At 45.4% G+C, this 26,928-nt stretch overlaps 1 protein-coding gene across 1 annotated transcript in view; it reads left to right on the forward strand.

The window, feature by feature from the left end:
• The window catches only part of ryr2a (ryanodine receptor 2a (cardiac)), a gene marked incomplete at both ends in the record, with an annotated part of 432,832 nt that overhangs the window by 310,386 nt on the left and 95,518 nt on the right, over positions 1–26,928 (forward strand). Inside the window, 4 exon segments of the mRNA XM_084331016.1 lie at positions 12,920–12,999; positions 18,930–19,006; positions 20,773–20,846; positions 23,477–23,494. Of these exon segments, the coding sequence (XP_084187142.1) occupies positions 12,920–12,999; positions 18,930–19,006; positions 20,773–20,846; positions 23,477–23,494 (249 nt within the window).

The following is a 26,928-nucleotide window of genomic DNA, read 5'->3' on the forward strand; positions in this document are numbered from 1 at the left end:
GCTTTACTTGCATTGAACATTGCATTGAACATTGAACATTGAGGAGACATCATTAGAAAGCACAATGTATGTTTCCATAGTTACGCAGATGACACACAATTGTACATCTCCGCTGAACCAAATGATCACACAGCTATAAACTCCATTTCCGCCTGTCTCTTAGCAATAAACAAATGGATGACGAACAACTTCCTAAAATTAAATGAGGGCAAAACTGAAATCCTACTAGTCGGTCCTATAACAAAAAGAGAAATGTTACAGAGCAATATGGGGCAACTTACTCCTTGGATCAAACCCGAAGTTACAAGTAAGTAACCTACACTGGCTTCTGGTAACATTTAGAATTGATTTCAAGGTCCTCCTCCTTATATACAAAGTATAAACATTGTGATCATCTACTACTGGTCTATTGAAGGTTCCAAGCCACAGTCTAAAGAAAATCAGGGATGCAGCCTTTGCTAACTATGCACCAAAGTTATGGAACACACTACCTATGGACATTAGGGAAGCTAGATCTCTTAATATTTTCAGAAATAAGCTAAAAACGTACCTCTTCACCATAGCCTTCTAATACACCCCGCTGTTGATTGTACTGTAGCACTATTTTACTCTGGCCATTCTATTGCATAATTTTACTATCTATTCTACTATTCTATTATTGCACTGTATTATTGGTGTGCAAACCAGTCAACTTACAAAAAAGAGCCTGTTGGAGGATTTCAACAAGATAAATGCAGTGCAAAATATTTCACTATAATATTTCAAAGCGAAGTAAAAAATATTATAATAATTATTTGATCATGTTAAATGATCATTTGATCATGTTAAAAAAGGGAAAATAAAAAAGCATTTGTTAAAAAAAAAAAAAAAAAAAAAAAAAAACATTTTTTTTTTTTTTTTTTTATCACTGGGGCACAGATGATCATCACTAGGGCACGTGCCCTAGTGATAGTGGTCTAAATACGCCGATGACCCAGACCCCCTGCTTAAAAAGTGGCCTGACTGGGGCTTTATTTTGCACTATATTTCCTGGCCTGAATGATTTCCCCAGTCCAGCCCTGGTTAAAAGCCTCCAATGCTTATTAGTGTGTGTGCGTTTGAACGTGTGCATGTTTCAACCATACATTTCCATTTATTAAAAAAAAATACCTCCCCCTTTTTTTTTTACCTCCTATAATAGTGAGGGTCGCGGCTCTCTGACCCCGTTATTTTTGGGTCGCGGCCTGAAAAGCTTGGGAACCCCTGGTCTAGAAGATGATGATCATTCTGACCTCCACCGGCGCTTCGCATTGGGGCACGCGTCGCTGAGCAATCCCCGCCGGCATTGTCTCCGGCTTTGCAGCTGGATACTGTACCTCGGGAGGCGGTCGGCTGTGTGAGGGCTGACGGTCTCCCTGGGCGGGTGGTGTTTTTTGCGACGCGAGCCTCGGGTGTGTCAGTTGTGAGGGGACAATTGTGCAGCTTGCGTAAGGTCGGTTCTTGGCTAGAATCCCTTCGTTGCCCCTCATAGCGGCGTGGAGGGGGTTCTAGTTTGATGCCCCACGATAACACAGTGCTCCTCCTCAGTGAAGTCGTAGCTTTGTTTTCCTGGGGCCATGATTCCGAGTCTGCGGTTCAATTCCCCGGGTCTCTGGAAAACGGATACCCTCTGCCACCGCGCTGGACCCCGTTTTTCTAGACGAAAACACCCGGCACGAGGAATGCGAGCTTGGTGTTTCATTATGAGAATATCTCCGAGCTCGAGTCGGCTGCAGCCCGCGTACAACGGGGGTTACTGCCGATGCCGCTGTGTCTGGTAAACACCGTTCTGTGAGAGGGACGTGTGTTGCCTTTTTCCCTTTTTTCTTTCGGATAAAAAGAGGAAAAGACAGCGGCTGTCAGAAGTGTTGGCCTGTATCGCTATTTCTCACGTTATACAGCTTTAGAGTAGCCGCTTAGCTTGCTACTGCGTTAGCTAGTGGCTATCGATAGCCGGTAGAAGCTAACTGTTAGCAAGTTAGCTGTTAGGCTAAGTCGTTAGCTGGCTAGAAACGTTAGCTTGATGCTATCAGTTAGCCTGGAGTTAGCTGTTAGCTTATGCTACAACCATTGGCGCTAGCCGTGAGGAGGTAGCGGGCCCTGGCACACTGACTACGGCATCATCTCTGGCAGAAGATGTCGTCGGGCCTGCGCCATGACCGGCCACAGGAGGGGGGCGTCGCGCCGGAGCGAGGCTCCAGCCGTCACCGCTTCTGGCCCTGCCAGCAAGAGGCCTCGTCAACGTGGTAGACCAACCTGTGTTTGCGGCCATTTCGTCCTGCGTACGAGGTGCAGGTAAGATGTCTGTAGGACATTGCCCCACTCTTCCTTCCTCCCCCTCCCGAATGTTTTTGGTTAATAACGATGTCTTTGTTTAACAAAACATGTTACTTCACTGCATTTGGAGATACGACGTGTGCTGTGTGAAAATTGTCTTGGTCGCTATTTGTATAGCTTAGGTTCTAGCATTGGCCAAGGCTTATGTCTTTCTCTCTACCTAAAAACAGCGTTATTTTTTACGTGAGTAAAAATGAACTGGGTTTTTTTGTTGTATGATGAGAAGTTGTGTGTGTGTTCATGTAACGTTTAGACAACGTGGCTGAGTCCACAACTGGCTGGGTGTTAACCTACAGCGCTGTACATAGTGGCATGTGATCAAGGGCCTGAGTCCCTCTCTTAGCTTGTTATTTTCTTTACTTAAGGGTAATGGTAAAAATAACGAGTGGAAAGTTTTCACACATAAGCAGAGCCGTGGATAAAACCTGTTTTCAAACGAGGTTATCGGCTGTGGCTGGCGTGCATGATGTAACGCTTTTACTCTACAGGTGAGTATGTGCTTCATCTGGCGCGCCATGCACCTGGTGTCACGGCTCTGTTTTTCTTTTGGCGTCGTATCAGGGGTGTGGTGGTGAGGGGGTGGGTGAAATTATTCCCCGGTTTGCCCCTGTCACCCCCCCCCCCCCTCAAATATGATTTTACAAAACGTGTGTTGATTCACTATATTTTTGGGGATACGGTGTAATCCCTCAGCTACTGCTCGGGTTGTGCTCTTGCTTAGGGAGAGTGCAGTTTTCTCTGAAAATTGTTTGGTCGCTATAATGTATGACTTAGCAAGGCCTGTAGCTAGCACTTGGTCGAGGACTTATGTCTTCTCTCATCATAAAAGACGGCGTTCCTCTTGCAGTAACTTTTGCCCTTTTTTATTGTGAAAGAGGGTTGTGTGTATCGTGTTTTTACGTTTAAGTAAACGTGGCATTGAGTCCACAACTGGGTTAGGTGTTAGCCTACAGAAGTTTACATGTATAGCTCTTGTACCAAGGCCTTTGGCCCCTCTCTTTGATCCCTGTTTTTTCTTTACTTTAGGGTAAAGGTGTAAAAATTCAGGTGGCAAGTTTCGCACATGAGCCTGGAGCCGTGTATAAAGCCTGTGTGCTGTCCTCCCAATGATGTTTTTAATCAAAGGTCGACGGCCAGCCAAACTCTTCAATAATCAACACAAGTGTCAAACGTAGCTTCCTTGCTTCTTGTTTAATGTAGTTCTTGTTGACTTGTTGCTAGGATAGGAGTAAAACTGAAACAAGAATAACATGCATTGTGTTACTGGTGCACGTAGAAATGTATAGACATACAGTATGTTTACTAAATAATTATATGTAAATCCAGAATTACAAAACCTGTTCTTACTGTAACAAATGCAGGGGCGTAACTATGGCGGGGGACACAGGGGACATGTCCCCGGCATGTTTTCAGAATGCAGTTAGTGTCCCCTGCACGATAATAAACGGTGACACGACGTGATAGGAAAACGGCTGCTTGGCCATCTCTGAGCCATTGTCATGCAAAGTCAAGTAGCCAGGTGAGCACCCGGCGCTAAGTTCCACAGCTGTCTTTGCATATCAACAACAGCCCAGTATTCAGGTGTGCTCAAAATGGTTAATACTGTAACACCCCTCCCCAGTTTGGTGTGAAACTGTGATAAATAGCGTGATCTCTCTCTCTCTCTCTCTCTCTCTCTCTCTCTCTCTCTCTCTCTCTCTCTCTCTCTCTCTCTCTCTCTCTCTCTCTCTCTCATACACACAACGTAGTATGCACGTTCCGAGACTCGTGCGGCATTATGACTTGTCATAAGTGAATTATATAGAAACAACTCATTATTGACTTGCACAACTGATTAAAAAAAAAATCTACGAAAAGGAGGGACACCCTCCTTCACCCCCCCTACCCCCACCTCCGCGACCATAAAACTATACGTAGCACCCCTCCGCCACTGACCACGCCCCCAAATGTGTCCCCCCCACCACTGACAACAGAGTTACGCCCTTGAACAAATGTAAGCTATATACTGCTGAGGCATGCTGTACTAACATGCCACATAACTATCAGCCATTGGCATGTATTACCAGTAATTAAATACAAACATAAAAACATCCCATCGACAACAATATGCTTCAAAACTGAAAGATAACCTTGCAAACAATAAAGGATTACTTACAGACAATGCTTACGATGGGGCAAATCAAAGGATTACAACAGATAAGATCAGCGTGTTGTTCACAATGAGATCTTTCTTTTAAGGAGCTTGCAGGTCCCACTTCCTGTTTATCTGTGAGGTACCACTTCCTGTTTGTCCATGAGGACCTACTTCCGGTATATACCACGTTCGACCAACAGGTGGTGCCAGAGCAAATCAAAACCATATACACTGCCTGAGGAGGCAGAACACTCCCCGCATTATACGTGTACGCTATAGTACTACTTAACTTCAGTCCTCTTTAGGAAAAAGAAGAACGATTTCTGAAACGGGTCTCAGGAATGTCTTTGAACTTCCTTGAGCTGTGATCTTTACTTCGACCTTACGCACCTTTCCGTCCTGGCTTGGGAAGGTGGAAGTTACCAGTGCCATAGGTCACACGTTCCTTGCAGCTTGACTGTCTTTCAACAACACGACGTCGCCTTCCTGTAAGTTGCGGTGATCTTCGGCCCACTTGCGTCGACCCTGCAGTGTCGGGAGGTACTCATGTCTCCAACGGGCCCGGAACGTGTTGGCAAGGGCTTGCACCTGTCTCCATTGGCTTCGGTGGAGGTCCTTGTCTGATAAATCTCCGGGTGGAAGGGGAGCGCCGACTTTTTGTGTAAGCAGCGTTGCGGGTGTCAAGATGAAGGGAGTCCTGAAGCAGGGGAGGGGGAGTGTCCTGAGACAGCAGGGGCGTGTCCGGAGACAACAGGGGAGTGTCCGGAGACGACAGGGGCATGTCCGGAGACAGCAGGGGAGTGTCCGGAGACAGCATGGGCGTGTCCGGAGACAGCAGGGGCGTGTCCGGAGACTGCAGGGGCGTGTCCTGAGACAGTGGGGGCGTGTCCTGAGACAGCGGGGGGGCATGTCCTGAGACAGCGGGGGGGTGTCCTGAGACAGCAGGGGGGGTGTCCTGAGACGGCAGGGGCGTGTCCTGAGACGGCAGGGGCGTGTCCTGAGACGGCGGGGACGTGTCCTGAGACCGCAGGGGCGTGTCCTGAGACAGCAGGGGTGTGTCCTGAGACAGCGGGGACGTGTCCTGAGACAGCAGGGGTGTGTCCTGAGACAGCGGGGACGTGTCCTGAGACAGCAGGGGTGTGTCCTGAGACAGCAGGGGCATGTCCTGAGACAGCAGGGACGTGTCCTGAGACAGCAGGGACGTGTCCTGAGACAGCAGGGGTGTGTCCTGAGACAGCAGGGGCGTGTCCTGAGACAGCAGGGACGTGTCCTGAGACAGCAGGGACATGTCCTGAGACAGCAGGGGCGTGTCCTGAGACGGCAGGGACGTGTCCTGGGACGGCGGGGGCGTGTCCTGAGACAGCGGGGACGTGTCCTGAGACGGCAGGGGCGTGTCCTGAGACAGCGGGGACGTGTCCAGAGACGGCAGGGGCGTGTCCTGAGATGGCGGGGGCGTGTCCTGAGATGACAGGGGCGTGTCCTGAGACGACAGGGGTGTGTCCTGAGATGACAGGGGTGTGCCCTGAGACGGCGGGGGCGTGTCCTGAGACGGCAGGGGTGTGTCCTGAGACAGCAGGGACGTGTCCTGAGACAGCAGGGGCGTGTCCTGAGACAGCAGGGGCGTGTCCTGAGACAGCAGGGGCGTGTCCTGAGACAGCAGGGACGTGTCCTGAGACAGCAGGGGTGTGTCCTGAGACGGCAGGGATGTGTCCTTAAACAGCAGGGGTGTGTCCTGAGACAGAGGGGACGTGTCCTGAGATGGCAGGGGCTCGTCCTGAGTTATCCGCTGTAACTCTCTCCGAGTTGGATCTGTGTGTGTTGATGAGGCCATTCTGTTGCTCCCCGCCATGCCACTTTCTTTTTCAGGTCCATGAAGTTGTTGCAGGGTGTGAAGTAGGAAAGGCGTCCATTCTCTAGCACGTGGGTCCTGAAGGTGCTCACGCTAGGCTTGTGTGTGTTCCCAAGGCACACTTCCCCGACCACGACCCATCCCAAATCCAATCTCTGAGCAAAGGGGTCGTTGTGAGGGCCGTTGACCTGCTGTCTCACCTTATGTACTCGTATGATGTCTCTTCCTAGCAAAAGGAGGATTTGATCGTTTGGGTCGAGCTCCGGGAGGTGACCTGCGACGGACTTCAGATGGGGATGGAAGCCTTTGGAGTCAGTATTTCTGACCTGTTGGTAAGGATTTGCTTGCACTCGATCAGTGGTGGTAACGTGAGGGTAGTTCCTCCATCCACCGGCTCGATTTGGAAGCCTTCCGCCTTTCTTCCAGACGTGTTGACGACCCCAGCACATGTTCTTAATGAGTAGGGGGAGGAGTAGCTCTTGACATTAAATAGCTAGAAGAATTCTGGCCTTGCTAATGAGCGGTTACTCTGGTCATCGAGTATGGCGTACATCTTGACTGCCTTGTGACGCTGCCCCTGGGGAAAGACTTGAACCAGACATATTTTATAGCAGGACATTGCTGGCTGCCTTTCGCCGCAAACCTCAGTGCAGTGTGAGGTGACGATAAGATCTTCTTCCTCCTCGTTATCCTCTGGTGCCGGCGTTGGAACTGCTTGCGATGTTGGGCCAGGATGCATAGCTGCGATATGACGGTCACTCTCACATTCATCGCATTTCATGGAAAGTTTACAGTCCCTGGCTAAATGGGAGTATGATGCGCAACACCTGTAACACATCCCATTTCCGCGGAGGAAGGCCCTTCTCTCGTCGAGTGGTTTTGCTCTAAAACCATGGCACCTACTTAATGGGTGTGGTGCGTGATGGATAGGGCAGTTCTTTCCTGGATTCTCGGTTTGCTTTGGGGATATGTTTGTGTCCTGTTCGGTGTCTGGGGAGACATCTGTCTTGTGGACTGACACTGGGATTCTCCCTGTCTGATAGACTGGCCTATCTCTCACGGGAGGACTGTTGCTGGGGAGAGCAAAGCTCGTTCCTGATGCATGCTTCATAGCAAATAAATCGAGTGAAGTAGGCGAATGGGGGAAAGAGGCAGTTGTTTTCGTTTTTGAACCTGGAGCCTTGGGATATCCATTTCTCCTGTAGGGCGTATGGGAGTTTCTCTACTATAGGGTTGATGCCGCGAGCGGTGTCCAGGAAGGCCAACCCGGGTAGGTATCCATCCTCTTTTGCAGACTGGAACTCCATAAGGAGGTCTCCAAGCTCCATGAGTTGGAGATAGTCCTTACTGGAGATCCTAGGAAACGTATCCAGTTTCTTGAAAAGAGTATTTTCGATTACCTCGGGTGAGGCATAACGCCTACTTAGTCTATCCCATGCCTTCCTCAGTGCTGCTTCGGGATTGTTGACGTGTATCAGACGCATTCTCCTGACGTGGTGGGATGATTCCTTGCCTAGCCACTTGGTCAAGAGGTCCAATTCTTCACTGGCTGAAAGGTTGAGACCTCTGATGGCATTGAGGAATGATGACTGCCATGCCCGAAAGCTCTCAGGTTGGTCGTCAAACTGGTTGAGTCCTGTTGTTACTAGCTCTTGACGTGCTAAGTATTTAACAAAGTCTGTTATCTCTGTGGTTTCGGTGGGGTTAGCTGATGGGGTGTGGTAATGAGGAGTATAGGGTCGAGCTGAAGGGTTCATATTTTGGATACGTGGCTTAAATTCATCCCAATAGGTCTCGTCGGCATGATGAAGTGTTTTGGAGGGGGTCATGTGGAACGTGTGACATGCTCTCTGGACAGCATGACCGGGTAGGGGAGCTAGGTCGCGAATCCTCGTATGCGGTTCCCCATTGGATTAGACTGCCATCGGGTCGAATAGACACGGGCGGGGACATCGTGACGCGAAGTTTTATGTAACTCGTTCTGTTGGTTTACATAGACACTTGTCCGGTCGTCAATGTCTCTCCCTGAGAGCGTCCTCCTGCCTCTGCTGGGCGGTGTTCTAGCTTGCTGTTCGGCTGCCTCCAATACCTCTGCCTGTGCTATGGTGGCGGCTGCCTCTCTTTGGAGAGTCAAAGCTCCCAATTCTGCGTCCAGTCTCGCCTTCTGGGCGTCTCTCTCGGCCAGCTCTTGTTTTATTTTACTCTCTTTCTCTGCGAATGATGCACGTACGCGCGCTGCCTCTGCCCTTGCACAGGCCCTTGTTGCTGTGCTGGCTGAAGATGTAGATGAGCTGTAACTGCTTGCGCTGACTTGAGAGGTTCTGTCGTTCTCTTTGACAGGGTCCATAATGCTATTTTGATCTGTCGAAGGGATCGACGTTGCACCAGCTGGTCGCTTGTCTTTTTACTGTGCTGTCCTCCCAATGATGTTTTTAATCAAAGGTAGACGGCCAGCCAAACTCTTCAATAAGCAACACAAGAGTCAAACGTAGCTTCCTTGCTTCTTGTTTAATGTAGTTCTTGTTGACATGTTGCTAGGATAGGAGTAAAACTGAAACAAGAATAACATGCATTGTGTTACTGGTGCACGTAGAAATGTATAGACATACAGTATGTTTACTAAATAATTATATGTAAATCCAGAATTACAAAACCTGTTTATACTGTAACAAATGTAAGCTATATACTGCTGAGGCATGCTGTACTAACATGCCACATAACTATCAGCCATTGGCATGTATTACCAGTAATTAAATACAAACATAAAAACATCCCATCGACAACAATATTCTTCAAAACTGAAAGATAACCTTGCAAACAATAAAGGATTACTTACAGACAATGCTTACGATGGGGCAAATCAAAGGATTACAACAGATAAGAACAGCGTGTTGTTCATAATGAGATCTTTCTTCTAAGGAGCTTGCAGGTCCCACTTCCTGTTTATCTGTGAAATACCACTTCCTGTTTGTCCATGAGGACCTACTTCCTGTATATACCACGTTTGACCAACAGGTGGTGCCAGAGCAAATCAAAACCATATACACTGCCTGAGGAGGCAGAACAGCCCGTGTTTTGCACAAACGAGATTATCGTCTGTGGCTGGCGTGCAGAATGTGAAGCTATTACCCTAACAGGTATATGCGCTTTCATGTAGCGCGCTACGACTGGTGTCATGGCTCTGCTTTGTTGTTGTATCGTATCAGGGGTGAGGGGTCATAAGGGGTGGACTAATAAACCCCTCCCCCCTTTACTGATTGGCCGGGAGGTGGGACCTCCTGCCTGTCAGTCTCCCTGTCGGCTGAGGGGTCAGCATGTCACAGGGAGAGGGAAGGGGGGGGGTTCCCTGGTTCCACTCCATGTTAGGATGGGTGGGTCACAGGATTTCCCCCCCGGCCATGGAATACGTCATGGGCGCGTTTTTCCTATTGGCCATGAGACATCCGTGAGTTTTCAGGCTCTGTGCTGCAGACCGCTGTCATTGTCAAAGTTGGATGATGCAATGCATTCGAAAACTGTTTGTTTTCTGCTCTGCTCTCTATTAAGTCCTCACTTTCACTTTCAGAGCACTCCACGGTCAGGCCCCTATCTACATCACTGAACTCATCCATCCCTACACCAACACCCGCTCACTCAGATCTGCCGATCAGCACCTCCTGGTGGTCCCCAGGTCCAGGCTGAAAACAAGGGGTGATCGAGCCTTCGAGGTGACAGCACCAAGGCTCTGGAACGCTCTCCCCCTGGACCTGTGAACTGCCCCCTCTGAAAACTCTTTTAAAAAACAACTAAAAACACATTTGTTCAGACAGGCCTTTTGTCACACATAGGCACTTTTTCTTGTCCTCACTGTTCCTATAGTTTTGTTTTAATTAGTGACTCATGATTTTATCCAAATTCTTTTATTCTACTTTTTCTATCTGGTTTCACTGTCTTTTTTAACTACTGTCTGTTGTTGTTGTCATTTATTTCTGATTTTGTTTTATTGTGTTTTTATATTAAGCTGTAGTGTAAAGCACCCTGTGCATTCGTGCTGTGAAGGGTGCTATATAAATAAAAGTCATTCATTCATTCATTAAAGTGTGTATTGGGCCGTTGGTCACTTGGCCCAATTATTATTACATGTATCTTTTTCAATTGTTACTCACGTAGAGGTCCCTCTGGGGGAACTTCTGTCTTCCCCTCTTATGTAAAGAGCAGAATTGACAGGGTTTTACCCTCAGACGCGTCATATGAGACCCGTGTCTGTGTCTTATAGGCCGGCTTCCTGCTGCTCGTCCCAGACAGCATGGAGGAAACGTTGTCTGGTGTTTCTTATTAGAATTCGCCATCGATATGTTTCGGGTTCTCGACGTGCATATAACGCTGGCCCTGGGTGCTTTCCATGTGGAACCACTTTATGGCTGGCGCGCCTTGGTTGCCCAATTCATAGAAACGGCATTTTATCTCTACCGAGCGCCAGTGCACTAGGTTAGACTCGACGGCTCACGTACATCTCCGGGGGGAGATGACAGAGTAGATCAAAACATTGGCGGAAGGGTCTCACACCCATGAGGTGGGCCACCAGGAGCAGTGCTTTCGCGTACTGACCGTCTTGGTGGCACCCTCTGTGATGTTTTGGATCGACACGCATACCTACCCCCCTCTTAGGACTGGGGATGGCGGCGTGACTAGGACGTGGGACTGGTTCTGGTTGCGCAGGACCAGGTCAGTTAACCCGTTGTCCGCCGGGGCGCAGATCTGCTGTTCTGGTACCCCGAAGGACTTTGTGCTTTTCCGGGGGGGAAATGCCGGGTCGGGCCGGGAGTCGCGGGGATTGATGTTGTGGATGTGTGTGTCATATGTATGCCACCACGGGTTGCCCTTAACAGTGACGTGCTAGGTCCATACTGTGTTGTACCTTGCGCTGTGTTAGGGGGCTTGGTCCCTCTCCATTTGTTTCACCCCTCCCTCCCTGCGAGGACAAGCTGGGAGGGGGCTGTTGGGGAGGTTGTTGTCAACTCCTCTAGGCATCCCTGTGTATGTCCCGGTCCGCCGGGCCCAGGTCCGAACTTGTTCTCGTCGACCTGTTGGCCTGGGTTAACCCTTTGAAAACTGAAACACTTTTGCTGCTTGTATAGCCTGTGTATACACGCAGTTATGTTTCTGAGTTTTCTTTGTGGGTTAAGGGAACAACCGCCTCCTGTTAAACTAAACATAGGGGGGTGGTTGGTTCTCCGGTGTGTTGGTAGCAGAGTCGACTCTCGGGTTGAGGCCGGGCTTGACCCCGTCTGCCCGAGAGTATGCCCCCGCATCTTTCATGACGTCTGCCAATTGTGTCAGCCTCTTCTTTGAACCTCGACCCCTCTGGAGGGGTCGGGTTTGTGGAGGTTATGACATGGTGCACAGTCTACCGAAGACCCCTTCCACCGGGATACTGTTCTTGCAGTAGACCCTTTAGGCGCATGTCTAGTCCGCAGTGCTCCAGGCACAGGTCGAGTTCTGCTCTTGGGGCCTGTTGCCTGGATTGAGGGATCAACCTCCTTGGGGGTTGTCTCCCCGGCATGCCGACTGGCTCCGCAGTGTTTTGGGGGGATAGCCTCTTGAGGAGAGTGCTTCAGAGCGGCGTGCCAAGGGGGGAAGGGCCTGCTCTTGATTTGGGCCCTGTCCGATACGCTGGCGATGTGGGGGGTGGTGTCACCAGTGACCGTCTGGTGTGGTCTCGATGCCGCGGCCTCGTTGGCCTCACCAGGCCCCCTTTTTTCGGGGGGTCCTAGTCCTCAGGTTGTCCTAGAGCTGGGACCTCCTCCGTGTTCCGCTGCTGCAGCCTTGCCACAGGGTTGGGTTCTTGACCTTCGACCACATGATGTTGGGGGCTGTGATGTTTTTTTTTTTGCTTCACGTCCGTTCCCTGGTGGCATGTGGGATGCACGCCCCAGTGGTCGCAGGTCCTTCTGAACGAAGGTAAGTCACACGGTCTGCTCACCCTGTGCGTTTGAGGTGCTAAACCCTCTTCGCACAGTCGGATCCGACTCCCTCCCGTCCTCCACTAGGGAGGACCGGGGGCTCAGGTCCTCCCCGGTTCTGATGGTTGTAGGGGGCCTCAGCGGGTACATCTGTCGAGCTTTTCGCTCTGCTCAGCTCCTGGGTTCCAATAGAGCAGAGCGTAAAGCTATACGATCTATAACGTAAGGTTATCCTATAACCCTAGTTATATGAGTATAGCGAGCGCTCTGCTCTGACTCACTGAGTACCCCATGGTCTTTGCCTTCGGTGGTGAAAGACTTGGGAAGGAGCTGATTGTGTGGCCACGACCCCGCTTATATAGGAGCGGATGTGGGTGTGGCCAGGCGGAGGTAAATAGGTGTGTACATGTGGAGAAAGTGTTTCATTGTTAGAATGGATAAAGGGATAGTTCCAATAGAGCAGAGCGCTCGCTATACTCATATAACTAGGGTTATAGGATAACCTTACGTTACCAGTACAAGAGTCTTCTGAAGGTGAAAACTATAGATACAATTAGAAAAATGCAATATAAGCAAATCTGAATCATTCCTCAAGAAAACATCATCAGATTATGATTAATATACAGTTCCTTCTCCCAGGGGAGATGGGACCCATGGTGGCCTCGACGCTGAAGCTGGGGATAGCTGTCCTGAACGGGGGAAACTCCACCGTACAGCAGGTAATCATAATGCCGGTACCTGGTACTTCGATTGTTTTCCACTGTAGGTAGTACCCCCCCCCCCCCGTCAGTGTACTGTAACTGGTCGCCATAGCGAGGGCACCGTGACGTCATCTTCAACGCAACACACACATATCGAAGCTAGCTATGAAACCGGTGCCCTATTAGCTAATGTACGCTAACCGCAATGTAACGGTTATAATGGGAAATCCCAGTCACATAAGCTAACAAAATTTGCTATTTTTTTGTGAGACTAAAGAGTGGTGTGTTCATTCATTGTTAAAGACAGTAGAGGTTGAGTACTTAAGCATTACATCACGAGACAGAGTGGGTTATAGAAATTAGATCACGCCTATGGGTGGTTGTTAGGCCCGAGGCGCAGCCGAGGGTCGTTAGACCCCCATAGGCGTGATCTCATTTCTATAACACACTCTGTCGTGTGATGTAATGCTTTTATACAATGGTCGAATTCATCCAACCTTATTGCTATACAATAAACACACATTAATTGAAGATTTATTGACAAAACCATCCGCAGAAAAAGTAGTTCCAAAAAAAGAAAAGAGAAGTTGCCTCCGTGTGGAAGCAGCTCGGAGGTGCGCTGTTTCAAGGCAAGAATGCAGTGAGCGTGGGTTATTGGTTTGATTGATTGATTGCAAATTGTATTAATGTCCGCCTTGTTTCGAACTGGTTAAGAACTGTTAAGAACTTCATTCTTAGATGCTTCTATAGAAAGTAGGTAAAAAAAATAAAATAAATAGTCGTTTTTTTTTAACCTACTTTCTATAGAAGCAGCTGGGAGGTGCGCTGTTTTAAGTGAGCATGGGTTATTTTATTAATGTCCGCCTTGTTTCAAACTGGTTAGGCTTAGGCCCTCTTTCGAATTCGGTTATGCTTAGAGTTTGGAATCAGGGCTGGTGGTCTATCGCCCTGCTCTAAAGATAAACTCTAAGCATAACCGACTTCGAAAGAGGGCCTAAGCCTAACCAGTTTGAAACAAGGCGGACATTAATAAAATGTTCAATCAATCAATCAATCAATCAATTCAATAACCCACGCTCACTTAAAACAGCGCACCTCCCAGCTGCTTCTATAGAAAGTAGGTTAAAAAAAAATTGCCTCCTATAGAGGGAGGCAACTTCTCTTTCTTTCTTTTTTGAATGTACTTTTTTTTTTTTTGTATTTTATTTTTTTATTATTTTTTAAACACACATATAAACAAACATGACAACACACGATAAGATACACAAGCATTAATACACAGTGTATATCCAACGAAATTACCATTTATACCAATGTCTTATACAGGATATACCCCTAATACCTGTTATCTAAAAACCTACACACATATGCTCCAGCTCGAACCCCCCCCTCCCGGACCCCTCTTTGGATAGTACCTCCATTATCCCTCGCTCCTAACCAGACACTACCATTATAAGCTAGCTTTTATTCTCTCCACCACTTCTAACCACATTGTCATTTTGGATTCATTGAGACCCAGAATTCTTGCTGTAGATATTTCTTGATAAATCACATCGAGATATGTAAGAAACCAAACTTTCCGGCACATTTTTTCCGGTTGAAACCAGCGTGATGCGATCAGCTTTTTAGCTACTGTGATACCCGATAAAACCAATCTCTTTAGCTGTGGATGTACTGCAAACTCAAAAACATCATTCAATAGTAATACAGAGGGGTGTACAGGTATATTCCAAGATAAGAGTTTTGATAATTGTTGGGTCACATTTTTCCAGAATATCTTAACTGGTGGGCAGTCCCAGTACATGTGCATAAATGTCTTGAATCTACTTTCTATAGAAGCATCTAAGAATGAAGTTCTTAACCAGTTCGAAACAAGGCGGACATTAATAAAATGTTCAATCAATCAATCAATCAATCCAATAACCCATGCTCACTTACAACAGCGCACCTCCGTGTGAGCGTGTGTTATTGGTTTGATTGATTGATTGCTTGACATTTTTATTCACAGTGAAATTAATGTCCTTTTGACGAATGGCATCTAACGACAGACTTCCCGCGATTTATATTTTGTTCCACAATTACTCATTACCCACCAAATACATAATTCAACATTGTGTAAGAAACTAACACATTCGCCGTGACAGAATCGTTTTTGATTTAGTCGTTATGATGACGCTTTCAACACATCCATTCATAAAGATTATTGTCCGCCATTTTGCTTTCATTCCTAAAACCACGAACGGCGGAGTGATTGTAATTTGTTTGTGGGCGGGTTCTGGGATCACGAGCGGTGTTTATAAGAAATAACCACGTCTTTTTTTTGCAGGTCTGTCCAAAGGTCAAGTTTCTATCATTTATAAAGATCTATCACAAAGATGTACTTCGTTAATACCTGTTATCCAATCGTGGAGCACAGAATTGGGATTAGAACACCATCAATCTATCAATTGGACCAGAGTTTGGGGAAATATTATTATGGCATCACGAAACCCAAATCATCACCAGATTAATTTCAATTTTGTCCATAAAACATATTTAACCCCCCAGAAAGCTTATAGAATGAGACGTGCTATTTCACCAAACTGTACACTTTGTTCTCTAAATATTACTGGTACTTTTACACATATGATATGGGAATGCCCCACAGTCAAAAGTTTCTGGGAACAGATAACTAATTATCTATCTAAAGTATTACAAAAACGTATACAACGGCATGCACATTTCTCGATTCTGATTGGCTGAAACAGTCAATTTACACGTATGTATTCTTCACAATTCCACACTCCTGGTCCCAGGACCCGCCCACAACCGAATTACAATCACTCCGCCATGCGGATTTTTAGGGAAAAACAAGATGGCGGACAATAATCTTTAACAAATGGATATGTTGTCAAGTCAAGTCAAGAGTTTTATTTGTCACGGCATACAAGTATACAATGAAATGCGGGTGGTCTTGCCCGCAACGATGCAATACAGTGGTACAACATAACGTAATAGAATCCAATAAAAAACAACATTGTGCAATAAACAGGTAACAGGTAACAGGTAGCATGGTAGCATGGTGGGACATCTCTGTATCTGTACATAGTTATTTACAGGGCATAGCTTAGGTAGTGCAATACACTGTTACTGTTGTTATACTACTTTAAAGTAACCTTTCCTTTTTGGCCATAAGTGTGGGCGTGTGCGGCATGAGTGTGTGTCTGCTCATGTTAAAGTGTTAAAGTGGCTGCTAGTGTGTGAGCGTGCACAGCGTGCGTGTCGAGTGTGTGCTCATGTGTGCTTGTGTGTGGATAGATCAGTGTTCTGTGGCACTCATTGTTCATTGTTCAAGGCTCTGATGGCCTGGGGGAAGAAGCTGAGCCTAAGCCTCTCTCTCCTAGTAGCTGGGATTCGCAGGCGTCTGCCTGACCTCAGCAGCTGGAACAGGCTGTTATTGGGGTGGTGGGGGTCTTTCATTATTCTGCAGGCTCTGGATTTGCACCTCTTGTTGTATAGAACCTGCAGGGGAGGTAGTGCAATACCTGTGGTACGCTCGGCTGAGCGCACCACTCTCTGTAGGGCCTTCTTGTCCTGTGCCGTGCTGTTACCATACCAGGCAGTGATGTTTCCAGTCAAGATGCTCTCTACAGCTCCGGAGTAGAAGGACTGGAGTATCTTCCCCGATACTCTGAAATTCCTTAACTGTCTCAGGTGGTAGAGGCGCTGCTTCGCCTTTTTTACGACTGTGTCTATGTGTGTTGACCATGTCAGATCCTCTGAGATGTGGACCCCCAAGTACTTAAAGCTGCTCACCCTGTCCACGGTAGCCCTGTTTATCATCAGTGGTGTGTGTGTCTCCTGCTGTCCTCTCCTATAATCCACGATCAGCTCCTTGGTTTTACCAATGTTCAGGAGCAGGCTGTTGTCCTGGCACCAGCGTTCCAGTACCTCAACCTCCTCCCGGTAGGCCTTCTCGTCGTTGTCCGAGATCAGCCCCACCACCACTGTGTCGTCTGCAAACTTCACTATGGAGTTGGAGCTGAACTTGGCCACACAATCGTGTGTGTAGAGTGAGTACAGCAGGGGGCTCAGAACACAGCCCTGGGGGGACCCGATGCTCAGGGTGATGGTGTTGGAGATCTGACCCCCCACCCTGACCGCCTGGGGTCTTTCACTCAGAAAGTCCAGTACCCAGGCGCTCAGGGCGGAGCTCAGACCCAGCTCGATCAGCTTGTCCACCAGTCTGGTGGGGACTATGGTGTTGAACGCTGAGCTGTAGTCAATGAACAACAGTCTCACATAGCCCCCCTTCTGACGGTCAAGGTTTCGAGAGGGTGCTGTGCAGTACCTGGGAGACCGCGTCGTCAGTGGACCTGTTTGTCCTGTATGCAAATTGCATAGGGTCCATATCTCTGGGGAGGGAGGCACAAATGTGGTCCTTGACCAGCCTCTCGAAACATTTCTGGTCTGTAGTCATTGAGACATGTTGGGGAGGGTTTCTTCGGTACAGAGATGATGGTAGACATCTTGAAGCAGGCAGGGACCACTGACTCCGCCAGGGATTGATTAAATATGGCGGTGAACACCGGGGCTAGCTGGTTGGCACAGGACTTAAGTATGCGTCCTGTTATACCATCTGGGCCTGCCGCTTTCCTGGTGTTCACCTGCATAAATGCTCTTCTCACACTGTGTTCCGACAACGAGAGAGCGTCCCCGCCCCCCCCGCGGTTGCCCCCCCCCCTCCACAACAGCCGGCGCGCCAGTGACGTCACTAGCCGCAGAGCTAGCAGCGCCACTGTCTACACCAAACCGAGCGTAGAAAGAGTTGAGCTTGTCCGCGAGAGAGGCGTCGTCGCTCCCCATTGAGGGGGCGCTGACTTTGTAGTCAGTTATTGTCTTCAGTCCCCACCATAAGCCTCTTGTGTCGTTTTCTGCCATTTGTGTCTCCAGTTTATCAGCATATGTCTTCTTAGCAAGTTTAACAGCCTTGCGCAGAGTATAGACTGAAGCCTTATACTCCTCCATGTTTCCTGACTCTCTGCCCAGGTTGTAAGCAGTGGTGCAAGAGTTCAGAGCTGCTCTAATAGTACTGTCCACCCACGGTTTCTGATTTGGGAAAACCTGCACCTTTTTAGTGGGGACAATACTATCAGCTATTGTTGTTATATAGCTCACCACGGTGTCTGCGAGCTCGCTGACGTCACTGGCGCTACCTTGGAACACATTCCAATCCGTGTCTGCGAGCACGTCCTGGAGTGTGGCCTCTGATTCGTCAGACCATTTCTTTGTCTCACGTGACACGACGGCGTCACGTGATCTTTGTATGTAGGCAGGGAATAACAAGATGGAGTCGTGATCGCTCGAGCTTGTAGACCCCGTCAATGGCGGAGCCGCTACCGCCTTGTAGCCGGCTCTGAACGGGGTATAACAGTGGTCTAGCGTGTTCCTCCCTCTTGTGGAGCAGGCGATGTGCTGAAAAAAGGACGGCATCACTTTCTTCAGATTCGCCTGGTTGAAATCGCTAGCCACGATCGTCGCCGCGTCTGGGTGTTTGATCTGGTGTTTATTGAGGTGGTCATGTAGTTCCCCCAGCACTTTGCCAGCGCTTTGTTGATAGCGTCATAACGACTAAATATAAACCGATTCTGTCACGGCGAATGTCTTAGTTCTCTAAACAATGTTGGATGATGTAATTGATGGGTCATGAGTCATTGTGGAACAAAATAAAAATTGCGCGGATTGATTGATTGATTAATTTGCATTTTTTTTTTTTTTTTTTTTTTTTAGTCCCTTTTTTGGTAAGTTAGAGTGTTGCGTTCATTCATAATATACTTTAGCTTTCTGCACCATTTACTTCAGCAGTTGACTGTAAAATATGACTTGAATCAAAGTCTGTCTCATGAATCATTAACGACCATTCTGTCTGCAGTGACTTATGTTCTATTATGTCTCTGATTCTTCGACAGAAAATGCTGATCTATTCAAAGGACAAAAAGGACGTGGGTTTCTTCCAGAGTCTCGCTGGTCTGATGCAGTCGTGCAGGTATAGCACCCCTGATACAGTCATGTTCATGACTCATTATGTTTGTCTGTTTCAGTGCTGAGGTTGTATTATCATGTGTCTGTTTCAGTCCTGAGGCGGTAGTAGCATGTTTCTGTTTCAGTGATGATGTTGTATTATCATGTTTCTGTTTCAAATCAAATCAAATCAAATTTATTTGTAAGGCCCGACAACACACGTTAATGTCCCCATGGGCCGGACATGTCTTCTTTAAACAAGTCAAGAAGAAACATAACAATAAGTCAAGAACAAAACAAGAACACCATAAGGTCCAACAAATTTTAAATAAATGCAAATAAATGAATGAATGCAAGCACTCCCAGACATACCCCACGCGAAGGTAAGGAAAAACTCACTAAAACCTAACAATAGGGGAAAAATGCTCCACAGGCAGTGTGGAGGAGAGAAACCTTAGAAGGGCCATTCAAGGGGGGATCTCCCTTCTTAGATGTCGGTGATAGTAGTGTTGCAGACTAACAGTTGGTAAGCATGCACTCATGTGTGTAGCGAAACACAGATGAGTGCATGCAATAGCAACTGAACATTTTGAAAAATTAAAGATAGAGCTGATAGCGATAGCAACTGAACATTTTGAAAGATTAAAGATAGAGCTGATAGCGAATCTATTTGAGGCACAGGGGCGACGCAAAGAGGGTCGCGTCCTCCCCGTCTTAATCACGGGACGTTCAACACTCCGGTCATCGCTCCGAGACAGCCGGAGACAGGGAGACAGGGGGCGGCGCAGATAGGGTCGCAACCTCCCCGACATCATCACGGGACGTCCAGCACTCCGGTCACCACTATGAGACCGCCGGAGACAGGGAGACAGGAGGGCACGCAGAGAAGGTCGCATCCTCCCGGCCTTCATCGCGGGACGTCCGACACTCCGGGACAGCAACTCACAGGGAGACAGGGAGACGGGACAGGCGTTAGACAGCTCGCGTGATTGTAGTGGGGGGACATAGCAATAGGTACAAGTGGTAAGCATATGTGTGAATAGAGTAGATATATGAAGTAAGCATATTATGCGAATAGAATAGAAGTACTTAACCCAGCAATGAAACCACGTTGACAGACCACGGACAGAAGACTGTAAGGAGCTGATCCGTGGCCTCGGTGGTGCACGTAGAGCAGTCTCTGCAATCTTGGCCAAGACCCCGAGACATCCATCACCTTGGACAGCAGGCACTCAGAGAGATGGGGGGGGGGACAGAGGTTAGAGAGTTCCCATGTTTGTAGTGCTGCGGAAAAGCAGAGATGGGAGGAAATAGACATCCTAACTAAACTACACAGATTAATCTAAAGGTCAGTCCCCGACCAGGTGAGATCAGGGTAGGTTAAAGGAGAGAGAGAAAATATGGGTCTTTCAGTTATGAGGTTGTATTATGTTTATGTCTCTGTTTCAGTGTTGAGGTTGTATTATAATGTTTATGTTTCAGTGTTGATGTTGTATTATCATGTTTATGTTTCAGTGTTGAGGTTGTATTATCATGTCTCTGTTTCAGTTCTGATGTTGTATTATGTTTATGTCTCTGTTTTAGTGTTGATGTTGTATTATCATGTTTCTGTTTCTGTTTCAGTTCTGAGGTTGTATTATGTGTATGTCTCTGTTTCAGTGCTGATGTTGTATTATCATGTTTCTGTTTCAGTGTTGATGTTGTACTATCATGTTTCTGTTTCAGTAATGAGGTTGTATTATCATGTCTCCGTTTCAGTGTTGAGGTTGTATTATCATGTCTCTGTTTCAGTGTTCTAGATCTGAATGCGTTCGAGCGGCAGAACAAAGCTGAGGGGCTTGGTATGGTGACAGAGGAGGGATCAGGTGAGTTTTAATCATTAACCTAACTGTCATTAACACAATACACCACAGTGGTAATGTCCTTAACTATCATTAACACACTACACCACAGTGGTAATGTCCTTAACTATCATTAACACACTACACCACAGTGTTAATGTCCTTAACTATCATTAACACACTACACCACAGTGTTATTGTCCTCAACTATCATTACAGGCGCCTCCAAAATTGGCCATTTTAGTTTTAGTTTTTGAGGACTGCATACTTTTTTTGCAAACCAAAACAACATACTTTATACTTATAGCACATGCATGAGCCTGGTCTCTTTTGAAAGATGACATTCTGAAGTTTCTGATTCCAGAAAGAAAATTCACCTTTAGTGCTAACTTGAGTTGTAGAAAAACGTATTACTCAAGTTTTTCTGTAGTAGTTAGTAGTATTTCCCAGACGGTGGTATGGCTTAGAAAAACTCCTGAGATCCATAGCCTGAAGCCTTATGTAGTACATGTCCAAATTTCATAAAGATCATTCAGAAATGAGTAATTAGGAGTGATTTTGGTAAGCTGTGTACTCAGTTTTCTCATAGACTTCAATTCATTTGGCTGTTTTTCTCTTCCTGTTTTCGTGTTTTAGTTTTTTTTTTGTTATTTTTATTTAGATCCCCATGTTGAGTATCATTGGAAAGCCACACTCATTGGCTACAACCCTCCACAATAATTTTCGAGATCGGATCTAGATTGACCGAACTACTGCAGCCTGAGTCGGAGTGGTATTTTGCGCAATACCGTGTACTTTGCACAAGCCTCAAATACCGGCATTGTAACTCGAGAACCGCTCAACGGATTTTGCCGGATTTTGTCGCTATCGACAGGCAACAAATAAGCCTTCAATTCGATATATATATATTGTATTACAAAATATGCACACCCGAGCCACTAGGGGTTGCCAAAGTGCCAGTTGCAAAAAGTCCGAAAAACTTCCCATATGTGGGACGTTGCAGCTTAATCACACTACACCACAGTGTTGATGTCCTTAACTATCATTAACACACTACACCACAGTTTTAATGTCCTTAACTATCATTAACACACTACACCACATTGTTAATGTCCTTAACATTTGTATGTGTTCCACCTACATCGATACCCTCATGTTCAGTACTTTAGATGCCTAAAGAGATGCCAGAATCATGCACTTTGCTTACACGGATTTTACATAAAATTCTAGCAAGAGCACTGCTAGATGTTCAATATGTAAACAAACTGTTGAAGAGAAGACCGGGCCAACCTCAAACTTCAACAGACATCTGTGGAGTGGACTCAACCTTGATGACTTGGACTCGGACTAGGGTAATGGGGACTCGACTCGGACTCAACCTCTTCTTTGGTGACTCAGACTTGGACTCAGACTCGACCACTGGGGACTCGAGATTTAGTGACTCGACTACAACACTGGTTATTTGATTATTCATGCCATTTGTTAGTTTTTGTTGGCCTTGTCAATTCATCCGTTCGTCCTATTTGTTTTGCCATCTCACCAAGCGTTTCGTGATAACCAAGTGGAAATACAATATCTGTGTGTTTATGTTGTCTACATACATAACCATGTATGATTTCCCCAATGTATATGTCTATGTGCTTTGGATTATTATTTTTTTTACTATATGTGTGTCACAAATATTCACTATAGCTTTGATTTGACATTTTTATTGTATTCAAATAAACATCATTCATGAGGGAAATCTATAACAGTGAGGGAAAGGATAAGGCCTGTGTTTTTCTTGACAAAAGATTTTCTTAAAGGGTACACTGACAAAAAACATACACAGTCCACCAAAATAAGCACACAAAGGGTTCTAGGGCGGACAGATTGGACAAAACCAACGAAGAAATGGCCTATACTGTTCTCCTGGTGTTTAGTCTTTCAGGAGGAGATTATCAGGCTTCTCTCTAAGCAGGTTGCACGTGGAAATAGCAGCCTGGGAAGAATTTCTATCTTCAACTGAACGTCGCTCTGCTTATTCTCCTGGGGGGGGGGGTGATTTTTCAATTTCATTGAATTTCTTTCTCGTTTGATTTCTTTCTTAAGATTTCGTTTGAATGTTTCCACGCCAAACAACAAATCCATTCTCCCATTCGGTTTCCTTTGAGTTCTAAACATTTCTCGTTCTTATCAGGCAAGAATGACATTGGACAAAAAGCTTGAATCAAAATGTTGTTCAAATTTATTGTATTTTCATTCCTTTCATTCTGTCATGGATAAACAAACTACTTTTTTGTCACAATACCCTTTCATAAACTCTGAACGACAAGCAGGTTCCTCTCTAGATCAGTTGGCATCTTTCTTTTTGCGCTTCATTACTTCCTCCTTGAGTAAACAACTCAAATCTTAAAATGGGAAAATTCTATTTCCTATGTATAATCTGTTTTACTTCTGGCTTTCTTTCTTTCTTTCTTTCTTTCTTTCTTTCTTTCTTTCTTTCTTTCTTTCTTTCTTTCTTTCTTTCTTTCTTTCTTTCTTTCTTTCTTTCTTTCTTTCTTTCTTTCTTTCTTTCTTTCTTTCTTTCTTTCTTTCTTTCTTTCTTCCTTCCTTTGTTTCTTTGTTTCTTTTTTCCTTTCCTCTTATTTACTGTACTGTGTTGCCCTCTTCAGTCATGACTCATGAACGTGGTAATTATACCTTCTCCCATTTCCTTGTCGTCTCTGTTGGTTGATCGTTTTCTCTCTCTCTCTCTTGCTTTGGTCGGTCGATTTTTTTTGTGTGTGTCAGTTCTGTCCAGGTCCAGAGTATTTTGAACCTCTGAACTTTTACCTATAACCCCCTCCTTCCCCACACACTGCAAAAAAAGACAAACTCAAAGGGATAATCTTCAAATTCTGAATGCTCATCTGTTATCTTCTTTACCATCTTTTATTTGAAGGGTACTGTTAGCTGCTAGCTGGTATGATTAGCATCCCTCATTCAAACTAAAGGGTAATGCTAGCAGCTAGCTGACATGATTAGCATCCGCCATTCAAACTAAAGGGTAATGCTAGCAGCTAGCTGACATGATTAGCATCCGCCATTCAAACTGAAGGGTACTGCTAGCCGGCAAAGGAAATTACCAGACTAGTTTTGGGGTTAACACACTACAAAGTAATTACTGTCTTGTAAGGCATTACTGATCTAACAAATAGATATTTACTTTCATTGACATATATTGCCTTTCCCCTGTATTTTTATGGATTCAAATAAATATTGTGATAATTCCCTCTTTATCAACATAATGGTGCTATTTCATTCTGCTGTAGCACTGCTGCAAGGAACACTTTTTAATAAAAAATATAATAAATTTCAATTAATTGAAAATATACAGTCAAAATATACAGTCAAATATATATTTATTTACAAAGTACAAATATATATTTATTTATTTATTTTTGTGATATATGGACAAGGTTTCCAACCTTTCCACGGATCCATGACAATATACCTTTGGTATAGCTTTATATTTTGTATAGCTTTATATTTCGTATAGCTTTATATTTCGTATAGTTTTATATTTGGTATAGCTTTATATTTTGTATCGTTTTATATTTGGTATAGCTTTCTATTTCGTATAGTTTTATATTTGGTATAGCTTTATATTTTGTATAGCTTTATATTTCGTATAGCTTTCTATTTCGTATAGTTTTATATTTCGTATAGCTTTATATTTCGTATAGTTTTATATTTGGTATAGCTTTATATTTGGTATAGTTTTATATTTGGTATAGCTTTATATTTTGTATAGCTTTATATTTCGTATAGCTTTATATTCCGTATAGTTTTATATTTGGTATAGCTTTATATTTCATATAGTTTTATATTTGGTATAGCTTTCTATTTCATATAGTATTATATTTGGTATAGCTTTATATTTTGTATAGCTTTATATTTCGTATAGCTTTCTATTTCGTATAGCTTTATATTTCGTATAGTTTTATATTTGGTATAGCTTTATATTTGGTATAGTTTTATATTTGGTATAGCTTTATATTTGGTATAGTTTTATATTTGGTATAGCTTTATATTTGGTATAGTTTTATATTTGGTATAGCTTTCTATTTCTTATAGTTTTATATTTGGTATAGCTTTATATTTGGTATAGTTTTATATTTGGTATAGCTTTATATTTCGTATAGTTTTATATTTGGTATAGCTTTATATTTCGTATAGTTTTATATTTGGTATAGCTTTCTATTTCGTATAGTTTTATATTTGGTATAGCTTTATATTTCGTATAGTTTTATATTTGGTATAGCTTTCTATTTCGTATAGTTTTATATTTGGTATACCTCTCAGCCCTACTCCTGGCCCATTGATCCAGAATGCTTCGCAGATGTTTCAGGGTGCAACGTAAAAGTAATGTAACAAGTAGTATAACCAATTACTTGTCCCAGACAGTAATACATAAAGTATGTTGTTACTGTTAAGAGAAGAAACAAGTAGTACTAATTAATAATAAGTCAATCATAATACAGTACTTAACTACTTTTAGTAACCCCTTAAATAATGCAGATTAGTATTCCAAATGTCAAGGTATCCTTTTAACTAATTAATTGATCTGGTGTTTAGACTTATCAAGCTCATTTCTTAATAGTTTTAGAAATTCTTTCTTAATAGTAGATTATTTTCACTTGTTTGGTGATAATGTGAGCTTGATAGGTCCCAGTAGTGGGTGTAATAACTTGCTAATAAGCTTTGTTGATTGTCATCTTTTGCAGTGTGTTGCAGTATCTTGTAGCTGCTTCCTGTCTTACCGCGTGTAGCTCACTGTACTTCACTGTGGTTTTGTTTTGCTGTAGCTCAATGCTGACTGTCCCCAAGTCTGTTGTGTGGTTTTGTCCTTTTACATATTAGTTGTGTAGGAATGGAGGAGGCTTGCCTTTTTTGCCTTTGTGTTAACCCTTTCACTGCCACACTACAGAAGGTTAACCCTTTACTATCACACTACCGACGGTTACCGTCGGTAGTGTGATAGTAAAGGGTTAACCTGCTGTTGGGTGGCAGTGAAAGGGTTAACCTTCTGTGTATTGTCGCAGTGAAAGGGTTAACCGTTTGGTAGTGCGGCAGTGAAAGGGTTAAAATGTGTCACACCCACCTGAGTCTACAGCTTGCAGAGTGCTGATTGGTGCAGCCTGGGGGCTGTTCTCACCAGTTTGCAGAGTGCTGATTGGTGCAGCCTGGGCTGTTCTCACCAGGAGATATGTGTTTCCTTTCTCAGCTAAAAAGACCAGTGGTGATTTCAATACTTGATGATTGATGTTGAGGGAACATTGAACATTGTAAACTAAACCAGAAGGCAAGTTCTCAGTAGGAAATAGTAGAAATAGACTTGTATCCAACTCCGGCATGCTGTCGGCCCCTGGCAGAGTGTATTGGACATTGCAAATGTAACTAACTACTCTAGATCTAGCTAATTCTGAAGTGATAGTCTCTGGCCATACACCCCATTGGCCTCCTGCCCATAACCTGTCCCACCCTGCTCTCCCCTATGCCCTGCCACTCCCCTCCCTGGTCTCCCCCATACCCTGCCCCACCCTTCACTCTCCCCCCTATAGCTTGCCCCACCCTGTCCTCTCTCCCCTATAGCTTTCCCCACCCCGCCCTCTCTCCCCTATAGCTTGTCACACCCTTTCCTCTCTCCCCTATAGCTTGTCACACCCTTCCCTCTCCTCCCTATAGCTTGCCCCACCCTTCCCTCTCTCCCCTATAGCTTGCCCCACCCTTCCCTCTCTCCCCTATAGCTTGCCCCGCCCTTCCCTCTCCCCCCTATAGCTTGTCACACCCGTCCCTCTCTCCCCTATAACTTGCTCCACCCGTCCCTCTCTCCCCTATAACTTGCCCCACCCGTCCCTCTCTCCCCTATAACTTGCCCCACCCGTCCCTCTCTCCCCTATAACTTGCCCCACCCGTCCCTCTCTCCCCTATAACTTGCCCCACCCGTCCCTCTCTCCCCTAGCCATTTAGTTATGATGGTCTCAGTTGTTAGGTGATAGAGATGGCTATTGTGGTGGCTGTTTATTGTATAGTGTGCTGTCCTCTCCCTTTCTGTTATCATTCTCTCTCTCTCTCTCTCTCT

The sequence above is a fragment of the Notolepis coatsorum genome (assembly GCF_963971535.1).
Source record: "Notolepis coatsorum genome assembly, chromosome: 15".
NCBI classification, from domain to species: domain Eukaryota; kingdom Metazoa; phylum Chordata; class Actinopteri; order Aulopiformes; family Paralepididae; genus Notolepis; species Notolepis coatsorum.